The 18,501-nt window shown below is 37.5% G+C and overlaps 1 protein-coding gene across 6 annotated transcripts in view; it reads left to right on the forward strand.

Annotated features, from left to right (window-relative positions):
• Nucleotides 1–6,313: 6,313 nt before the first annotated feature.
• SPAG16 (sperm associated antigen 16) overlaps nucleotides 6,314–18,501 on the forward strand; it is a 907,696-nt gene continuing 895,508 nt past the window's right edge. For all 6 annotated transcript variants that reach the window (XM_038585670.1, XM_038585671.1, XM_038585672.1 and 3 more), the window contains exons 1-3: nucleotides 6,314–6,476; nucleotides 16,011–16,057; nucleotides 17,196–17,291. In XM_038585670.1, coding sequence (XP_038441598.1) covers nucleotides 6,350–6,476; nucleotides 16,011–16,057; nucleotides 17,196–17,291 — 270 coding nt within the window. In that variant the 5' untranslated portion in view covers nucleotides 6,314–6,349. The remainder of the gene's footprint in view (nucleotides 6,477–16,010; nucleotides 16,058–17,195; nucleotides 17,292–18,501) is intronic.

The following is an 18,501-nucleotide window of genomic DNA, read 5'->3' on the forward strand; positions in this document are numbered from 1 at the left end:
ACTTTGATGAATCCTTTGAGTCACAATTCTCTATTCCAACATTCCCCCAAACTGTACCCAGAATACAATATGCTGATTGTACTACCAGCCCTACTCTCCCATTGGAGGAACAATAAACAACAAAATGGTTATCTTTTAAAAAAGGACAATCCAAACTCTGTATCCCATCTTCTTCAAAGAATTAAGCATTGCAGGTATATGTCTAAGAGGAAGGTTTTTTCATTTTTTCCTCTTAGATCACTCCCTCTATCCCTTCTTTCCTGCCTTCCTTTCTTCCTTCCTTCTTTCCCTTTCCCTTTTTCTTTTCCTTTTCCTTCCTTTCCTTTCCTTTTTCTTCCTGCACCATTTCTACTGGTGTGGATAACTGTGGAATGCTAAGAAATATTATAATCAATCAGGAATTATAAAACACTTTAGATAAAGCTTCTCTGTTGCTTTTAGTTATGGAAATGCAGCATTTATACTTGCAATGTCTAAATGCTTTCATTTGACAAGGCTGTCTTGGAAATTGCTATACACCCCACTGAATATTTGGACAGTGGAATTTCCACAGCAAGCCTCCATTGCCTGATGTAGGTATTAGATGTGCATTTGAAGTTCACTGCTGGAATTGTCGTGATGGTCTTCCACAGTAGAATTCCTCTTCTACCTACCCCATCTCCAACTACTGCTTCCAACTTGCACTGTTCTCTGAACAATTTCTGTCTCTTTCCAAACACTGCCATTGTTGTTGCCTTTAACTTGGCCACTTCTTTTTATCTTTCTCCTTTCAGTCTATAGATGAGGAAATACCTGACCAGTGGACAAGATAGAAGAGGGTGGTCTGGACTTCTAAAATGGCTCACTCAGTTTCCAACTATGCATGAGAGGAAACTGTGTTTCTTCCATCTGTGTGTTAAATGGACATAGGTATGTTATAGCAGGCATTTTTTAGAAAAAAAAAAACATAGCAGTAAAGTATATCTTTAAATAGTGTGAAAGTAATAAAGATTCTCTACGGAGTCAATGAATCAGCTGCATCTTGTTGAATATCAAGTGACAGAAAGCCCAACAGAAACTTGCTTAAGCAAAAGTAATTTATTGTTTCAAGTAAGAGAAAGGTCAAAGTGTGAATTTTGTTCAGGGTATTGCTAGAATCAAGAGTCAAGGAATTTTTAATTGATTTTTATTTTATTTTTTTAAAATTATTTATTCATGAGAGACACAGAAAGAGAGCGGAGACATAGGCAGAGGGAGAAGCAGGCTCCCTGAGGGGATCTTGAAGAGGGACTCAGCCCAGGATCCAGGATACGGGTTCACGACCTGAGCCAAAGGCAGACGCTCAACCACTGCCCGTCAAGTAATTTTTTAAAACAAACTTTTTTAGAATAGTTTTAGATTTTACTAGGAAGTTGTAAAGATAGTATAGAAAGTCCTCATATGCCACGCCTAGTTTTCCCTGTTATTACCATCCTACATGAATGCGGTGCAATTACCACATATAATGAGCAATATTGATGTGTTATTGGTATGTTGTTGATGGTATGTTATTATTAGCTGAAATCCATTGATACGTTGGTATGTTATTACTAGCTGACGTCTATACTCTATCAAGTGTCTTCAGTACTTACTTAAGGTACATTTTTTGTTCCAAGATCTTACATTGCAGCTAATCATCATGCCTGTAGTGGTTTTTATATTTTCCTTGCTTTTGATGTTATTGACTGTTTCAGGGAGCTGGTAAGGTATTCTGTAGAATGTCCTTCAACTGAGATTTGTCTCATGTTTTTCTCATAATTAACATAAAGCATGGGTTTTTGAGGTAGTGTTTGCCAGATTTCTCCACCATAAAGTTACTTTTTCCACTCCCCCTTTCCATATTGTATTTTTGGAAGGAAGTTACCATGTGTGGTACTTATACTCCATTCAGGACAGCATCATAACTGAAACCACTACAATGATCTTAAGTTTTAATTTTTTCTTAGTGAGGCTTTCACACCTTTTTTAAATTAAGCCAGTAATTAATAGAACAGAAATTCCAATGTTTTAAAAAGTCATCTCTTGGAAAGACATACTAGTTTTAAGATATTAGCAATCACCATAAAATTTTGTATCCTGTTTTTTATCTGAAGGCAATTATTGGTTCTGTTTATATTAGTTAAGATTGTTTTTGCTTTTATTTTACTGCTTTAAGAAATTACACATTTATTGTAGAGATATAAAGGTTAATAAAATATTAAAGATGCTTCTAATTTGAACTTTTAAATGTACTGTAGCTTAATTCTCTGTGAAATGTGTTCAAATTATAGTGGAACTCAAAATATCTTGGGTGACTTCTCAATTTGAAATCCATGAAATTGACATAATCAAATTGGGAACTCTGAAGTAAAACTTTGGTTACTTGGAATTTTTAGAGAATTAGACTTCCAGATTAAAAAAAAAAAAACAACAACTTTTTTTGAGGAGTACAGTGCGATGATACTTTTTTGAGTTAAGTGTGTATTTTAAAAGCTCCCTGACAAGAATCTTTTCCAATTCTCTTCTACCTGAAGTGGTGGATAATGGTCATAATTTGTTTATTTTCTTATGACTCTGTTAAAACCTTCCCTTTCAATGCTGCATGTTTCTAAAAACATTTAAGTTTTGTCTTAAAAATGTTCCTATATATGTAAGCTTCTCAAAATCCAATTTGAGATTAGCATATCACTCAATATTTTAAGTCAATTTTATTAACAATTATTTTTTGAAAATGTTTGATATGCTAGATATGGTGACAATAAGTGCTTTTTATATGTTCCATTTCACTTACTATTTTTTGGGGGGCTTTTTAAAGGTTTTATTTAAATACTGGTTAAGTTATTATAGAGTGCAATATTAGTTTCAAGTATACACTATAGTGATTCAACACTTCCATACAGCGCCCAGTGCTCATCACAAGTGCACTTAATCCCCATCACCTATTTAACCCATCCCTCCACCCACCTACCATCTGGTAACCATCAATTTGTTCTCTATAGCTGAGAATCTGTTTCTTGGTTTGCCTCCCTCTCTCTTTTTTTCTCTTTTCTTGTTTTGTTTCTTAAATTCCACATATGAGTAAAATTATATGTATTTGTCTTTCTCAGACTGACGTGTTTTGCTTAGCTTAATGCTTTCTAGCTCCATCCATGTGATTGCAAATGACAAAATTTCATTCTTTTTTTATGGCTAAGTTGTACGTATATACCACATCTTTTTTTTTTTTTTTTTAAGATTTTATTTATTTGAGAGAGAGCGAGAACACAAGAGGGGCAGAGAGAGAAGCAGGGATGTGGGGCTGATCCCAGGACTCCAGGATCATGACTTGAGCTGAAGGCAGACACTTAACTGACTGAGCCACCCAGGCCATTTTTTTTTTGTCTAGGCTATTTCCATAATTTGGTTATTGTAGATAATGCTGCTATAAACATCAGGGTGCATGTATCCTTTTGAATTAATATTTTTGTATTCTTGGGTAAATACCTAGTAGTGTGATTGCTGGATCATTGGGTAGTTCTATTTTTAACTTTTTTTGAGGGATCTCTATACTGTTTTCCAGAGCGATTGCACCAGTTTGCATTTCCACCAACAGTGCATGAGTGCTCCCCTTTCTCCACATACTCGTCAGCACCTCGTTTCTTGTGTTATTAATTTTAGTCATTCTGACAGGTATGAGGTAGCATCTCACTGTTATCTTGATTAGTATATCTCTGAGGAACAGTGATGTTGAGCATCTTTTCTTGTCTCTGTTGGCCATCTGTATGTCTTAATGAAATCCTTATCAAAATACCTACAGCATTTTTCATAGAGCTAGAACAAACAGTCCTAAAATTTGTATGGAACTATGAAAATTCCAAATAGCCAAAGCAACTTTGAAAAAGAAAAGCCTAGTTGGAGGCATCAAAATTCTGGACTTCAAGTTATACAACAAAACTGTAGTGATCAAAGCAGTATGGTTGGTACAAGCACAAAAATGGACACATAGGTCAATAGAACAGAATAGAAAACCTAGAAAGGAACCCAAACTCTACGGTTAACTAATCTTCAAAAAAGCAGGGAACGATATATAACGGGAAAAAGTCTCTTCAACAAATGGTGTTGGGAAAACTGGACAGCAACATACAAAAGAATGAAACTGGACCACTTTCTTATACCAAACAGAAAAATCAATTCAAAATGTATGAGAGACCTAAATGTGAAACCTGAAACCATAAAAATCCTGGGGACAACACAGGCAGTAACCTCTCTACATGGGCCATAGCAGCTTTCTTCTAGATATGTCTCCTGACGCAAGGGAAATAAAAGCGAAAATGAACTACTGGGACTTCAAAATAAAAAGCTTCTGCACAGTGAAGGAAACAAAACTAAAAGGTAACCTATGAGATGGGAGAAGATATTTGCAAATGACATATCTGATCAATGGTTAGTCCATGATATATAAAGAATATAGACAACTCAACCCTCCCCCAAATGAATAATCTAATTAAAAAATGGGCAGAAGAGGTGAATAGACATTTTCCAAAGAAGATATTACTATTTATAATTTAGTGATATAGGTATTAAAATATCTGTTTTAGAGAAGAGGAAACTAAGGTTTAAGTTAATTAAGATCATACAGAAGAGCCATGATTCAAACCTTTTGTAGAACACAATGTATACACTACATCTAAAAGCTAAGAAAGAGAACAACAGCCAACACCCAATGTAACACAAAAAAATCGAAATAAATATTAATTGTTCAGAGACCTGCTTTTTGGTTCTCTTATGCTCCTTCATGCCTGCTGGGTGTGCAAAGCCCTGACCACTCCTTACCCAGGCCATTTTCAGGCAAGTACTTACAGAAAACAAAATTGAGGGATGAGGTAATGCCTCCCTTGGGAACAAAGAACAGACATCCTATGAAAGCAGCAGATTCCCCAATGTCAGAGTTCCTCTCCTGTATTTTCAGCCCCTTAAAATTGTTCCTTGCATATAATGAACATTGAGGATATATTTGATGTGAGACCTCAAGGAAAAAGAGTGATTCATTAATATAATAGATATGAGAAATGAGGGAGTATTATGACTAATTGTAACCCTTGGCTTCATTATTCCAAAAGAAATAACAAAACTAAGCAATTGACTAAAATAGAATTAACACCTATTTCGGTGTCTTTGTGCCTGGTAAGTTCTTATTTATTTATTTTTTTTTACATTTTTATCTCTTGAAACAATGCTTTGTTGTAGGTAATATCATCATCCTCATTTTACAAATAAGGAAACTGAGGCTAGAGGCATTCAATAGTTTGCCCAAGGCTTCCTAACTAGCAAGTGGCGGAGCCAGGCTCTCTGAATGCATCCTCTCTGGGTTCCAACACCCAGGCTCTCAATGACCTCATTAGGAAGTCACCACAATTGTTTTTATTTTTAATTTTTTTGGCAATCAATGGGAGCTTTTATAAAGAATTGGTCTTTGGTCCAATTTTCATCCAGGAATTGGTCCAGTTTTCATCAAGAAACAGAATGGAGAGGGATCCACACTGCAGGCGCTCTTCCAGGTCCTGGCGTGTGAAATCAGCCCCCAACAGAGGTCCAGGTAAATGTTTTAAAGGAGCCCAAAAAAGACTGAGTAAGGTGGCCACCCTGAGCCTTTTTTTTTTTTTTTAATATTTATTTATTTATTTATTCATTCATGAGAGACACAGAGGGAGCCCGATGCAGGACTCAATCCCGGGTCTCCAGGACCACGCCGTGGGCTGGAGGCAGGTGCTAAACCGCTGCACCACCGGGGCTGCCCTAACCCACCTTCGATCTTTACCGTGAGGCATCTGAGGTTGGCAGGTCCCCCTGTCAGTCTCTCCATTATGATTTCTCTCTCTCTCTCTCTCTTTTTTTTTAAATTCCAGGTACTGAGGTTCTTGCTCTTTTCCAGGAGTCTGCGCGGGGTCTCCACACACCTAAATTTAGGGGGCTGAAGATTGGCATGTGAAGAACCAGGAGAAAGGCAATTTAGGGAAGAGAACGAAATGTTAGGGTCGAAACGAAAAAAAAAAAAAAAAACCAATACCCCCCCCACCCCCAAAACAAAAAAACAAAAAAACAAAAAAACAAACCCAACCTTGCTCAGGAAAAAAATGAATATAATCCAAGCTGACCCTTTCTTGCTTCGCGTCTCATCCACTCGAGGAAGTGCGTCCCCGGGTAGCTAGGCAACAGCGTTGCCGTGGCAACCGGGAAGGGCGGGGGGCTCCGACGGGGCGCGGAGCCGTCGGTTGCGGGCGACGAGGCTTGTCAGAGTCTCGCGAGAGTTGCGGGCGGTTGCGGGCGGGCGCGTTGGCGTCCGCTGTCGGGAGGCGCCGGGCCGCCGGGGGCGATGGCTGCCAGGCCGGGGGTGCCCGGCTCGGCCCTGCGGGTGCTGGAAGAGGCGCTGGGCTTGGACCTGGCGGCCGCCGGGGACACGGCGGAGGCGGTGGCCGCCGAGGGCGCCTTCTACCTGGAGCGTATCCTTACGTGCAGGCGCGCCCCTCGGGAGCGGGTTTGCGGGCGAGGGCGCCCCGGGAGGCTGGAGGCCGCGCCGCAGGTCAGGATGCCCGCGGGCCTCGAGGGCCGGGAGGCGCCTCCGCCCGCCGGGAGGGTCGCCGCCGCCGTCCGCAGGGGCCGGGCTGCTGCGTCCCGCTGGGAGGAGCCCCCGGGCCACCCCCGGGCGGAAGCGCCCCACCTGCGCCTCTGCAGATGGGCCCCGACTGGCGGGGTCCGCAGGCCGTCGGCGCCCGAGGCAGCGTCGGGTCGGGCTGTTTGAGGATGATCACTGCATGTTTGATTTTAAAGCCACGAAGGGAGGACCTGGAGAGCTGAAATGGGATGATAGGAAGAGGTCAGACGGTGACGAATGAACAATTATCTGCAAGTACGAGAACAATGGAAGAGCAAGCAGTGTGTGGGGGAGAGCTCCCCTCCCCCAGGCACGCGGAGTAATTGCGCTGGAGAAGGAGACCTCAGGGGAAAAAGATACCACCTTTTTTTTTTTTTTTTTTTTCCCAGGCAGGTAGGAGAGAGATGGTGACCTGTTTTATTCTTGAAGACATCAAGGAGACTCCAAAATCCACCTTATTATTTTTTTTTCGTCCGACTATGAACACCCCCCCCCCCCCCCCGCCCCTAGCTTTAATCCAAGGCTTCAGAGACCTAACAGCGGTTCGCCCCGTGGCCTTTGGCCAACGCTTGGACCTGACCTGACTCGGACTCTGCACGTCGGTGTTTCACGGAGCTTTGAAGAACTTAGTTGCAAGGATCAAACAAAATATGTAGTATTTTATTCAATGCAAACATGAGTTTTTTTTTTTTTTTAAGTTTTCTTTTTTTATTTATTTATGATAGTCACAAAGAGAGAGAGAGAGAGAGGGGCAGAGGCATAGGCAGAGGAAGAAGCAGGCTCCATGCACCGGGAGCCCGAAGTGGGATTCGATCCCAGGTCTCCAGGATCGCGCCCTGGGCCAAAGGCAGGCGCCAAACCGCTGCGCCACCCAGGGATCCCCCAAACATGAGTTTTTATAGGCATGTCAGTTTGAATAGTTCAAGATCAATTTAAATAAGATCTGTGGGTACCTTAGTGTCTTAAATGAGGGTTTTATATTCTTGGTAGCTCTAAATAGCTGTCTTTTCCAGTAACATTCCCCTTTTAAATCCAGAAATGGGTCAACAGTTCTTTGAGAACTTAACCTACATCAAGTATAAAGTTACCTAGGGTCCCTGGTAGCGAGTGGCAACCAGGCATCTTATTTTTGTCTACATCAAGATGATTTCTGTAACACATAATTTGTTAACATGAGACAGAGCACACTGAGTTAACTTTTTTTTGCACTTTTTGGAACTCCAGTATAGCACAGCTTTTAGGTTTACTGAATTTTCAGGGGGACTGCTGAGTCACAACTGCGGATACATAGCAGAAAACCTGTCTTACAAGGAATTCTCCAGATAATCATATTTGTAAATATAAGCAACTCTTTTTAGGATTTTATTATCCAGTTTCTGAATTATCTGGCCCCTTTGCTTTTCTTTCATCTTTCTTTAGCTGTCTGATATTTTGAGTTTCAACCAAAGGGTAGTTGAGGGATAGCAAAACTACATATTTTGCCAATTTTCCTACATTAAGTGTTTAGGTAAGAGGTTTAGTCATGAGAGAGGCTTTAACCCTTAGTTAAAATGAAGTTTGAGGATTACTTTTGATTGCCAATTATCCCTGTATCCCTGGGCTCTCTTAACATGCATAATTAAGAGTTGACTGTATAATGTTATTTGACATTGTTTCTTAAGGTAATTATGATAGTTGCTGAAGTGAGACTTTCTTGAGTTTAAAGTCTTTAGCTCTCAGGTAATTTAATTGAGCTATCACAGTGGATAAATAAAAGTTATGCACAAATGAATCAGAAATCTGATGTTCTGTACTTTCTACATATACTTTATCACTTCTAATCTGCATTTGCTCTTGGGCTTCCCTTATTTATGACGGAACAGATGCTCCTTAGAACACTAGATATCAAGATATCAATAGTAAGTCTTTGAAAGACGTTGACTCTAATTCTCCAGGAAGTCACCCTTTTCTTTGCCATTAAACATTCAAACATAAAGAACATGTACAGACTAACAGGGCCCAAACCAGAAACACCCAGAATCCACCATGAGGGTAATGGCTTCATTAGTAAAGCCCCTATGTTCTTTATGAGCTTAGAGAATGTATTCAGGAAAAATAACTTACTCCTGCAACACCCCTTCTTTGTAACCTACTACCTGTAAAGGTGTAGGTGTTACCTGCTTCTCTTCTGAAGTGGTTACAGTATCATTGCTTTTATGCTTTAAACTTCCACAAGGCAAGATACAAACATGCGTGCACATAGTTCCTTTCTTAGCTATCTCCAGAGCTTTTAAGAAATCTGTTTATGCAGTTAAAAGTCCTCTGGAGAACTCTTCCTTAGAAAGATTTTTGCAACATTGTAAAATATAGGGCTAGGTTTTAACTATGTGCTTTGTAAAGGGTCAAGTGTTTGTAAAGGTCGTTTTTGTGAATGAATTTTGTTAGAAATCGGTACCACTTGGGTAAGGTTTTCAGTTGCAGTAGAAACTGCGGCTAATGTGTGGCTTTGGACATTTGGGAATGCCCATTCCAATTGGCTGGAATGAATTGTACTAAGAAAGTTAATACTGAATTGATTTTGTTGCTACTTGTTGAAAGTTCAAGGAAGAATAATGGAAAACAGGGACTCTAGGAAAGTGGAGCTCCAAACTATTGTTTTTGTTATAGGTACTTCCTTTTGCACTGATTCTCTTACTCCCCTAACTAGATTTTGATTATCTTTCAAAGGCATTCCAGCACTAAGAATTTGGCTACTTAGATAATTGACATAAGTTTGCTGACCACTGAAGAAGGTCTCCTTTGGCCCCAATGGCAGTGTCTGAGACTTTAGCCAGTCCTTTGAAGCTAATCAACTCTGAATGCAATCCCAAAGTCAATTGTTTCTGAAAAGGCAGAATTAAGGATTTCACTAGTCACCTGAACTATGGTGATCACACTTAGATAACCCATGTGATAAGATGCATGCTTGTTTTCTAAATGACATCCCTACACAATCTTTCATTGCATTTTATATGCATGAAAGTTACGAGCTATTGGAAAGAACAAATTGTAAAATTGTATTTTGTTGTGTGTCCTCTAGTCTAGGCAAACTTTAATGTGCACATGAATAAAAAAAATTTGGATCTTTAAAAGAAGACTAATTCAGTAAGTCCCAGTCAGGGCTGAGATTCTGCGTTGTTAACAAGCTCCCAGGTGCTGCGGGTGCTGTAGGTGCTGGTCTAAGTAGTATAATTGAAGTAACAAGGATGTCTACAAATTTCTTAACTACTAGCCTTTAGATTTTCAGATAAGAGGTATAATATGTAGAGCTCATATCCTTGGATATCTGGCTTAGAAGTTGGGTAAACTTAAACCACCATCCACTATGAGAATGATGGGCTTTATATTTTGAAAAAAACGTTATTTTCCAGCTTTTGAGGCAGAAGATGACAGTGATGTCTGGGTCAGGGGTAGTCAATAAATTTGCACTTGTGCTGAGTCCATGACTCCCTGGTATGTGGTATTAATAAGAGTTCTAAGACCTCCTGAAGACTTGGTGGGAAAGACTGCAAAAAACAAACAACAATGGTGGGGGGAGTGGAAGCAAGTGTGCCAGTTACTTGCCATCTTTGGTATATATTATTTTAGTGATCTTACATTATTTAAACTGGCATTCTTAAGAAAGGGGACAGTGGCTATGATGTTCGCTATTTACAGTACTTTTATTTCAATTTAGTAAGTAAAATGTTGATCATGGAGGATCCAGGCTAGATTTTAGATTGCCTCTGTGTATATTGGCTCTGTAGTGATGGCAAAGATTACAAAGCAATTTCTGTCTATAGTAGCTTTGGGAAATCATGTAAAATATAATTAGCTATATGTTTCACTCCAGTTCTTTATAAAGATGCTGCTGCTGGCAGTGATCACTACCTCCATTGCAGCAGTGGAAGAGACCAGTGTGTGAGGAACTTTGTATGGTGCTCACATCTGAAAATTGTTCATAGCTTTCTGGCTGTGGTCCATTTGCAGAACCTTGTTTGTGACCCTGTTGAATCAACTGTCACCTCAAGCTCTGCTCCATTACACCAGCTGAAATGCTTCTCTGTGTCTTCTTGCAGTTGTGTCTTCTGTAGTGCTGTGATGGATTTAGGGTTTCCTGGTAGTTTCAGTGTGAATGTATATTGGGCTGTTTTCTGAGAGGGTCTATAAGGTTAGGATCTGGTACAGATTCTGCTAGTGGAGAAACTATCAGTTAGTTCACTCATGGTGACCAGGTACCAGGGAACCGATTCATGGTATGTAAAATCACAAGTCCTACTAAATTTCTTCCATAGCAAGTGGAGATGTGGAATGAGTACTTGGTCTGAGTATAGGCTCTGACTCTAGGATATGGAACCTGGCCTAGAACTCGGTGGTGCTGTGGGCTGTGGTCAGGGAGGAAGGGAGGAAGGGAAATCACAGACGGTAAAACTGGAGGAGTTTTACTGGGCAAGAGCCCAGTCTGCAAGAGCAGACTAGAAAACTGGGCACAATATTTAATGTCAAGTTAACTTCAAGCAGACAGAGAGGTAATGGCTACATCTGAAGGGAATAGAAAGGATGAAAAAAAAAATTTTGGAAATGGAATTCAACAATGTTCTTTGAAGGAATACTAGGCATATAATACGAAGGGAGTTCTGTAAGGGCTCAGAATCAGGTTGGCATTAACAAACTGATTTTAAGACAGAATTCTGGCTTATTCTGCAATGGAAAAAAAAATCACTTTTTCTGAGAACTATGACCAGCTTAGTTGTATGGACATTTCCTGGAGAATAGATCACCTAAGAGATGAGATTACACATGAGAAAGTTGTCCAGGAAAAATAGAACGAGAGTAGAGGGTTTTTTATCATTCAGGCAATTCTTGGTCAATTGTTTATTCCTGTCCTGGCAACATTGTTTCTGAAGCAATGCTTTCCAACCTTTTTTACACCTTTTTTCTGATTGCATCAGATCTTGCATCATTTAGTCTTTCTGGCTGTCCCAAAGGCCAAGGGAATCAACATCTGTACAGTTTGCAGTGTTCTCTTTATGAGAACTGAAGAGTGTAATTTCTCTCAGGCTTCAGAACCAGTTCTGCTGTATATCTGCGGAGAAACTCATCTTTTTTCATTGGATGGATACTGAATTGGTATCTGATTACATTCCCCTCTTTACACTGACTGCTGGGAAGCTTTGGGTCATGTGACTTAGGTTTAACAAAGTTCGTGAAACTTTATGGCATGTACTGCAGCTTTACCTTTGTCTTATTTCTCTTTCTCTTTTAATTTCCATATTACTTATTTTATATTTTGTATTTATGCGTATTTGTAAGCTGCCACACAGTCATTTGGGGATTTGTTTGTGCATTTGTCCATGTGGTGTTATCCAGCTAAGCTATATAGACAGATGCATGCCAAAGTACATATATTTCTTCAGTAACACTGCAACATCACATTTCAATTCAGTTGCTCCTGGGAAGATTTTTCTGTACAAATCATTTTTGTGGATATTGAAAATACCAATCAAGGAAAATAGTGGCTCCTATATTGAATGTTTGTCCTCTTCCTGACCTTTTGTCTTATTAATGTCTTGCCCTTGGCTGATTTTATGTTTGGGTCTGTTGCCCCATTGCTCTCTTATACTTCTCCCTCCTTTAGGGCCTTCAAATTGAGCTATTTAAATGATTTGATTTAGCTGTTGGTAACATAACACTTGAGAGTTTGGAAAACAAGTGAGGGTTCATTGCCTAGGAATTTAGTAAAAATTGCAGTTTTTTTGTGTCACTGTAGAAACGTGTAGAAACTGCAGAAATACAATATTGTAGAAAATTCCTGATCTTTTTATTTAGGAAATTTGCCTCCGTCACTTCTAGGAGTATGATTTTTGGCAATTCTTAATCTCCCTAATTCAGTTTCTTTCTTTCTTTCTTTCTTTTTCTTTCTTTCTTTCTTTCTTTCTTTCTTTCTTTCTTTCTTTCTTTCTTTAGAAAAGACTATGTTACTTAATTTCACAGGATTGTTGTGGAAATAAATATGATAGTGCTCCATATGACAGTACTTTTTAAGCTTTATAAAATGGTATTTTTTCATTTATTCTTTTTGATTTGGGGGGAAACAGTATATTATTAGGGTTTGAAAGCTGTTGCCTTCTGTATTTTTCTAGGTAGCAGTATAGCAAGTTTGATATTTCCAAAGCTTTGAGGACAAATCACTTTTTTCTTCTACATATTGCCATGTTTAACATCCTATGCTTTCATGTTTCTTCCTCACATTAATCTTATCAGTTGGCTTATTTACAATTTTAAAGTCTGTCCAAATGATTTTGGAATATTTACATCTTTGTGGAATGTATTATGGTGTGAGCAGTGATGATGGAAGGGTGGTATTACTTTTCTGGGGACTTAAAGATAAGTGATTTCTTACAAAATAAAGTTTTAGTAAATGTCATGCAGAAAAGGGCATTCTTTTCCATAAAAAAAAGAGACTGATTTCCTGTAGCTGAACTTCAGGAAATTTTATCTAATGAAGTGAAAATATGTCGGAAAAATATAAATTTAGAAAAGTGGAAAATTTAGAATGTATTTTAATAATCCATTCATCTTAATGCATGGGGGAACTGGACCATGAAAGACTTATGAGACTTCTCCACAGGTACTCATCTCTTTCTAGAAAAGGAGAACAATAACAAATACTTACATAGCATTTACTATGAGCCAGGCACCATTCTAAATGATTTACACTTTTAATACTCTTGAAAACTCTTAAGGTATTATGGTTGCTGGCTTTCAAAATGATGCCCAGTGATCTCCATATCCTGGTCCTCATGCTCCTATATAGTTCCTTTATATATTGAATAGGATTGACTTATGTAACCAATAGAATAGTGAAGAAATGATGATGTATGACTTCTGAGGCTTGGCCATAAAAGTTATTATGGCTTCCACTTTGCTTTCTTGCTTATTCTGGGGTAGCTAGCCACTATGTCTTGAGAATGCTTAAGAAACTTATGGAGAGACTCACATGGGGAGGAATTAAAACTTTCAGCCAACAATGTTAGAGCCATCTTTGAAAGGGATCCTATTGCCTCAGCTGAGTCTTCAGAAGACTGCAAGCTTGGCTTCAGTCTTGACTGAGGCCTCATGAGAGATCCCAAATGAAAATACACGAGCTAAGCCACCGAATTCTTGACCATGGATACTGTGAGATAATGGATACTTATTGTTAAACCTTAAGTTTTGGGGAGTTGGTTATGCAACAATAATAAAAAGATAAAAAGTACAGATTTTGGCACCTGATAATGTTTTTTTTTTTTTTTTTTTAAAGATTTTATTTATTTTTTTCTGAGAGAGAGAGGCAGAGACATAGGCAGAGGGAGAAGCAGGCTCCATGCAGGGAGCCTGATGTGGGACTCCATCCCAGGCGGGACTCCAGGATTATGCCCTGGGCCAAAGGTAGATGCTAAACCGCTGAGCTACCCAGGCACCCTGAAATGGGGTTCTACCATAAGAGATACTTTAAAGTATTAGAGTGGTTCTAGAAATGAATATAGGACAGATGTTGGAAGTTCTTTAAGTAGGATGTTAGTGAAAGCTAAAATACCTTGAACAGACTATTAGTGGAAGCCTTATGGTCTATAAGAAGGCTGCTGGCAAGAGATTAAAGGAGAGTGAAGCCAGTACTATTGGAAACTTCCATAGCTGTAGGTGGGTACTTCAGTACTAGTACCCTGTATGGGTAAGTTCAAAGTTAGAGGATCAGATGCAGGTATGCAATTTTTTTTTTTTTTTTTTTTTTTTGCTGTAGTTTAATATACCACACTAGTTAAAACACTAGTTTTTAATTAGTTATTTAGTTGGTTATTTTAATTAGTTTAGTTAAATTAACTAGTTTTTTTTTTTTTTTTTTTTTTTTTAAGCCTAGATTACTTTTCACCGTATTTTTGGGAGATATACTCTTGTTTGACAATAAAATAGTGGTCTTTTGACAGTGTCTAGTTCCCAAGGATTGGTCATAACTGTCTTATGGCTTAAGTGTCTCAAGTGGATAAAGCAAACAATGAAAAGTTACAGCTTATGATGGAGCTGAGTAACAAGACTGCATTACTTATCTTTTAGAGGTTTAGAACTGTGTGGAAGATACTTGGCAAACACTTCAAGTGTTTGCACAGTACAGGAAACAAATATGGAATAATGAAAGGTTTAAGTATAGCATAGTGAAACTTAACTCTGGGGCTGATTCCCAACGGTCTTAGGTCCTAGTTGAATGACCTTGTGGGTGTGAGTCCTGATCTATGAAATGGAGATGATAATAGCTTGTAGGTAGGATGAAGATGAAGTGAGTTAATTCATCATGTAAAGCCCCCAGGGACAATGCCTGGCTTTTATTAAATACTGTGTAAGTGATATCAGTTCTTACTATAAATGGTATAATTTATTATATACACTTTTAGCTAAGTTTTGGAAGACAATTTCTCATAACCAGCAGCAGGATGAAAACTAGGCTAATCTCATCTTTGATTTTCACAACCACTACTATATGTTAAAGTGTTTAATTTCATGCATCTTGAACTTGGCATAATCATGTATGTATGTTAGGAAAAAAATGTAAACCTACTAACCAACAAAATAATGTTACTGGTGTATGTTTTGATTTCTTTGGAAATTAAATGTTATTTTGAAGTTTTCATTTGTACTTACAATAACTTGTAATTTTTGAAAGTCTTAAAATGGTGTTGTTAGAATTTTTTATTAGAGTCATTTCCATTTATATTTTAATGCTTATTTCTTGATAATTTGTGAATTATTGAATTATGATTACTGTATAGTTTACATTTACTTAAAAATTAGTCTGCCTTTCCTGAGAAGAAAATTTAATTTTAAAATTGAACTATATAATAAAAAAGCAGTGATTTAAATAACTTTTATTGTGAAAACATTTAAATGCTTTTTACTTATATTTATTGGTGTGCTTTTTAAAAATTCATAATATTTTAAATAAAGAAGTCAGAGTGCACTGTGATTGACTCAGGAGCTCTAAGAAATTAAGTAAGTTGGAGATAAATTTAAAAAACTTACTGCCATAGTTTTCCTGTCCATCATTTTATTATCTCTTCCTAAGCCTTCTTAGAGTTGAATTGGAAATCATTAGATAGTAAATAGACATATGGGAAGATAGTCTTTCATGAGTTTGGGTTATGTAGAACAATAATTTAAAATAACAAAAAATATTTTTGTTTGAAAATACTTGTGTTTGTAGGTTGTATGGGGAAGAGAAATTTTGAAAAGAGCTTAAATTACATTTACCAACTGGTAAGATATATGGATCTGAAACTGAATTTTAAGGTCAAATCAATTTTAAATCATTTTCTTCCACATATTTTGAGATTGACACTTGACAAGATTTCAGAGGTCGCCATAACTGAAGCATCTGAAGATGATTATGAATATGAAGAGGTAATTTTTTCATTTTAGGTATTTAATCTATAAATTCACTAGTCATTCTTAGGAAACATTCATTCTATTTTGTTTTATTTTTTTGTTTTCCTTAAGAGATGCTAGTTTTCCAAACTTAGTATCAACTATTTAAGAGTGAAGCATGAAAGTTCTATTTGAAAGTTTAGATTGGTTAATGCATCTGGCTCTTTTGGTTTTCCTGTTAGTTGGGCTTCAAATTTCGCTCCTTATCCTTTGCCTTGTGGATACTGACTCCAGACTGTCATTTCGTTCAGCAGGCATTCCCTAATATCCATTCTGCTCTTGGATGGGTTTCCCAGAGTCCCACTATGGGCTGCAGCTCAGATCCCAGGCTTCCTTTCAGCTTAACTATAATTCTGTGTAGTGTAGTTCCTGTCTCAAATCTTCCCTTTAATTCTCTGTTTGGATGGGACTTCTCATTACATCAGAAACATGGCCCATACAGTAGTAGCTCCTAGATGACAGACGCTGTAAGTACAACTGTGGAAGCAAGCCTGGCAGTTTGTGGCTTGGGCAAGTAAAAGAAAAAACAGTAGATAAGCTTTTTATTACTACTAGTAAAATAGAGATAATATGAATATGTGCCACATGAAATTACTGAAGGGTTCATATAAAAGGCATAGAACTGATCAGCACATAAGAAGCACATGGAAAAAAAAAATAAGAAGCACATGGTAAGTATGAACCATCATTATTAGTGTCATAATTAGAATCAATTGCATTCTTCCAAGAGCTTAATATCTAGGCAGTGAGTTTTATTTTTTATTTTTTTATTTTTTAAACTAGAGATTGGCAGTTGCTAGTAGTTACAAAAGAGAAGTAGCCTTACTTTTTTTTTTTCTCAGCAGAGTTGTTAGACTACATTTGTCATTATAGATGAGAGTAGATGCCCATAAGCTGATCTGGAGTTTATCAGAGGTGACATTGAATGATGTTTACTAGGAAGTCAGAAAGCTTCCTGCTTGTTAGTTATTCATTTGTCACAGAACTTCAGAATAACATGGGGTCTTATATAAGGTATATATTTTTTGATCCATTGTTTTCTGAGGAAAAAATATTTCTGAAATGAAGTAAGGTTGCCTGCTTGCTCTTCCTATCCTCTTTCTTTTTGATTTAGATAGCAGATGACAATTTTAGCATTCCAGAAGGTGAAGAAGACCTGGCAAAAGCAATTCAGATGGTCCAAGAACAGGCTACAGATACTCAGATTTTGGTGAGAATTGAACACAACCTATAGTTTTTGTAATATGAACACAGATTTTTTATGTGAAGTCTTGAAAGTCATTTAATCTTTAAGTTTTACTGGCTAAACTTAAGTTTTACTTAGTAAATACCATCCTGTCACTTGTTGTACCTTTTTCTCTTCTGTGTGTTTATTATCACACTTAAGTAGTCATTTTTATTCTTTTTTTGTCATTTTCTATATCATGGTTACTCTTTCATAACTTCACTAAATGACACCTTCCTTCAGAACTCTGCCTGTTTAATCTCATTGGATATTAAACCAAGGATTTTTAACATTAATGTGCAGAATTTGGTATTGGACACAGATACTAAAATGGGTTTTGTAAACATCGTGGTTTTTTTTTGTTGTTGTTGTTTTATGGAATATTCATCTCACAGGGAGTTCTTAATATGTTACAACATTTTTTTTCTTATCAACTATTTTACTAAAGAATGTGGTAGGGGATTTGTTGTTTTTATTCAGCTAGTCTTTAATTCCTTGAGACAAGGCCAGTATCTCATTCATATTTAATCCCTAACACCTTTCATGGTGCCTGGCATTTGGGAGATGTTCAACAAATATATGTTGAGTGAATATTATATATGAGTTTAAAAACAGTCACATCACTTGGAACATGTATGTGTGTGTGTGTGCACGTTACATATAAGATGTTGATAGGACTGCTAATTTCCATGTGTGAGTAAGAATCATGGCAGTTAAAGGTGGTTGGATTTCTACTTTGAGTGTTTCAAAGTATGTGTATCAGATGTTTTCAGGAAAAGATAGAAAAGAAATATTATTTGAGAAGGCAGTAATCTACCAGATGTGTTGGAACCAATCTACCAGATGTGTATGTACATGCAAATATTAGCAGACATCTGTAGAAACTAAAATAGGTACAGTCTCTCTGTCCTCCTTTTCCTCCTGTGTTCCCAATTACTTCAACTATCATCTATCTCATTCTAAATATCATATTCAAATTTATTGACCAGAAATGCAACGGTAGCATTTATTATTGTGTAATGAATGTTTACTTCTAGCCATATTATATCCTTATCCAGTAATTGTATATATTCTTCCACCATAATGCAAAGACTTGAAGGTAGGGATGTTGTATTCTGCTACCGTGGTGTTTTACATGTTTGATATAGGGCCCTGCACATAATCAACATTATTATATAATATCTCTTAAAATGAT

The sequence above is a fragment of the Canis lupus genome, chromosome 37 (genome assembly GCF_011100685.1).
Source record: "Canis lupus familiaris isolate Mischka breed German Shepherd chromosome 37, alternate assembly UU_Cfam_GSD_1.0, whole genome shotgun sequence".
NCBI lineage: Eukaryota > Metazoa > Chordata > Mammalia > Carnivora > Canidae > Canis > Canis lupus.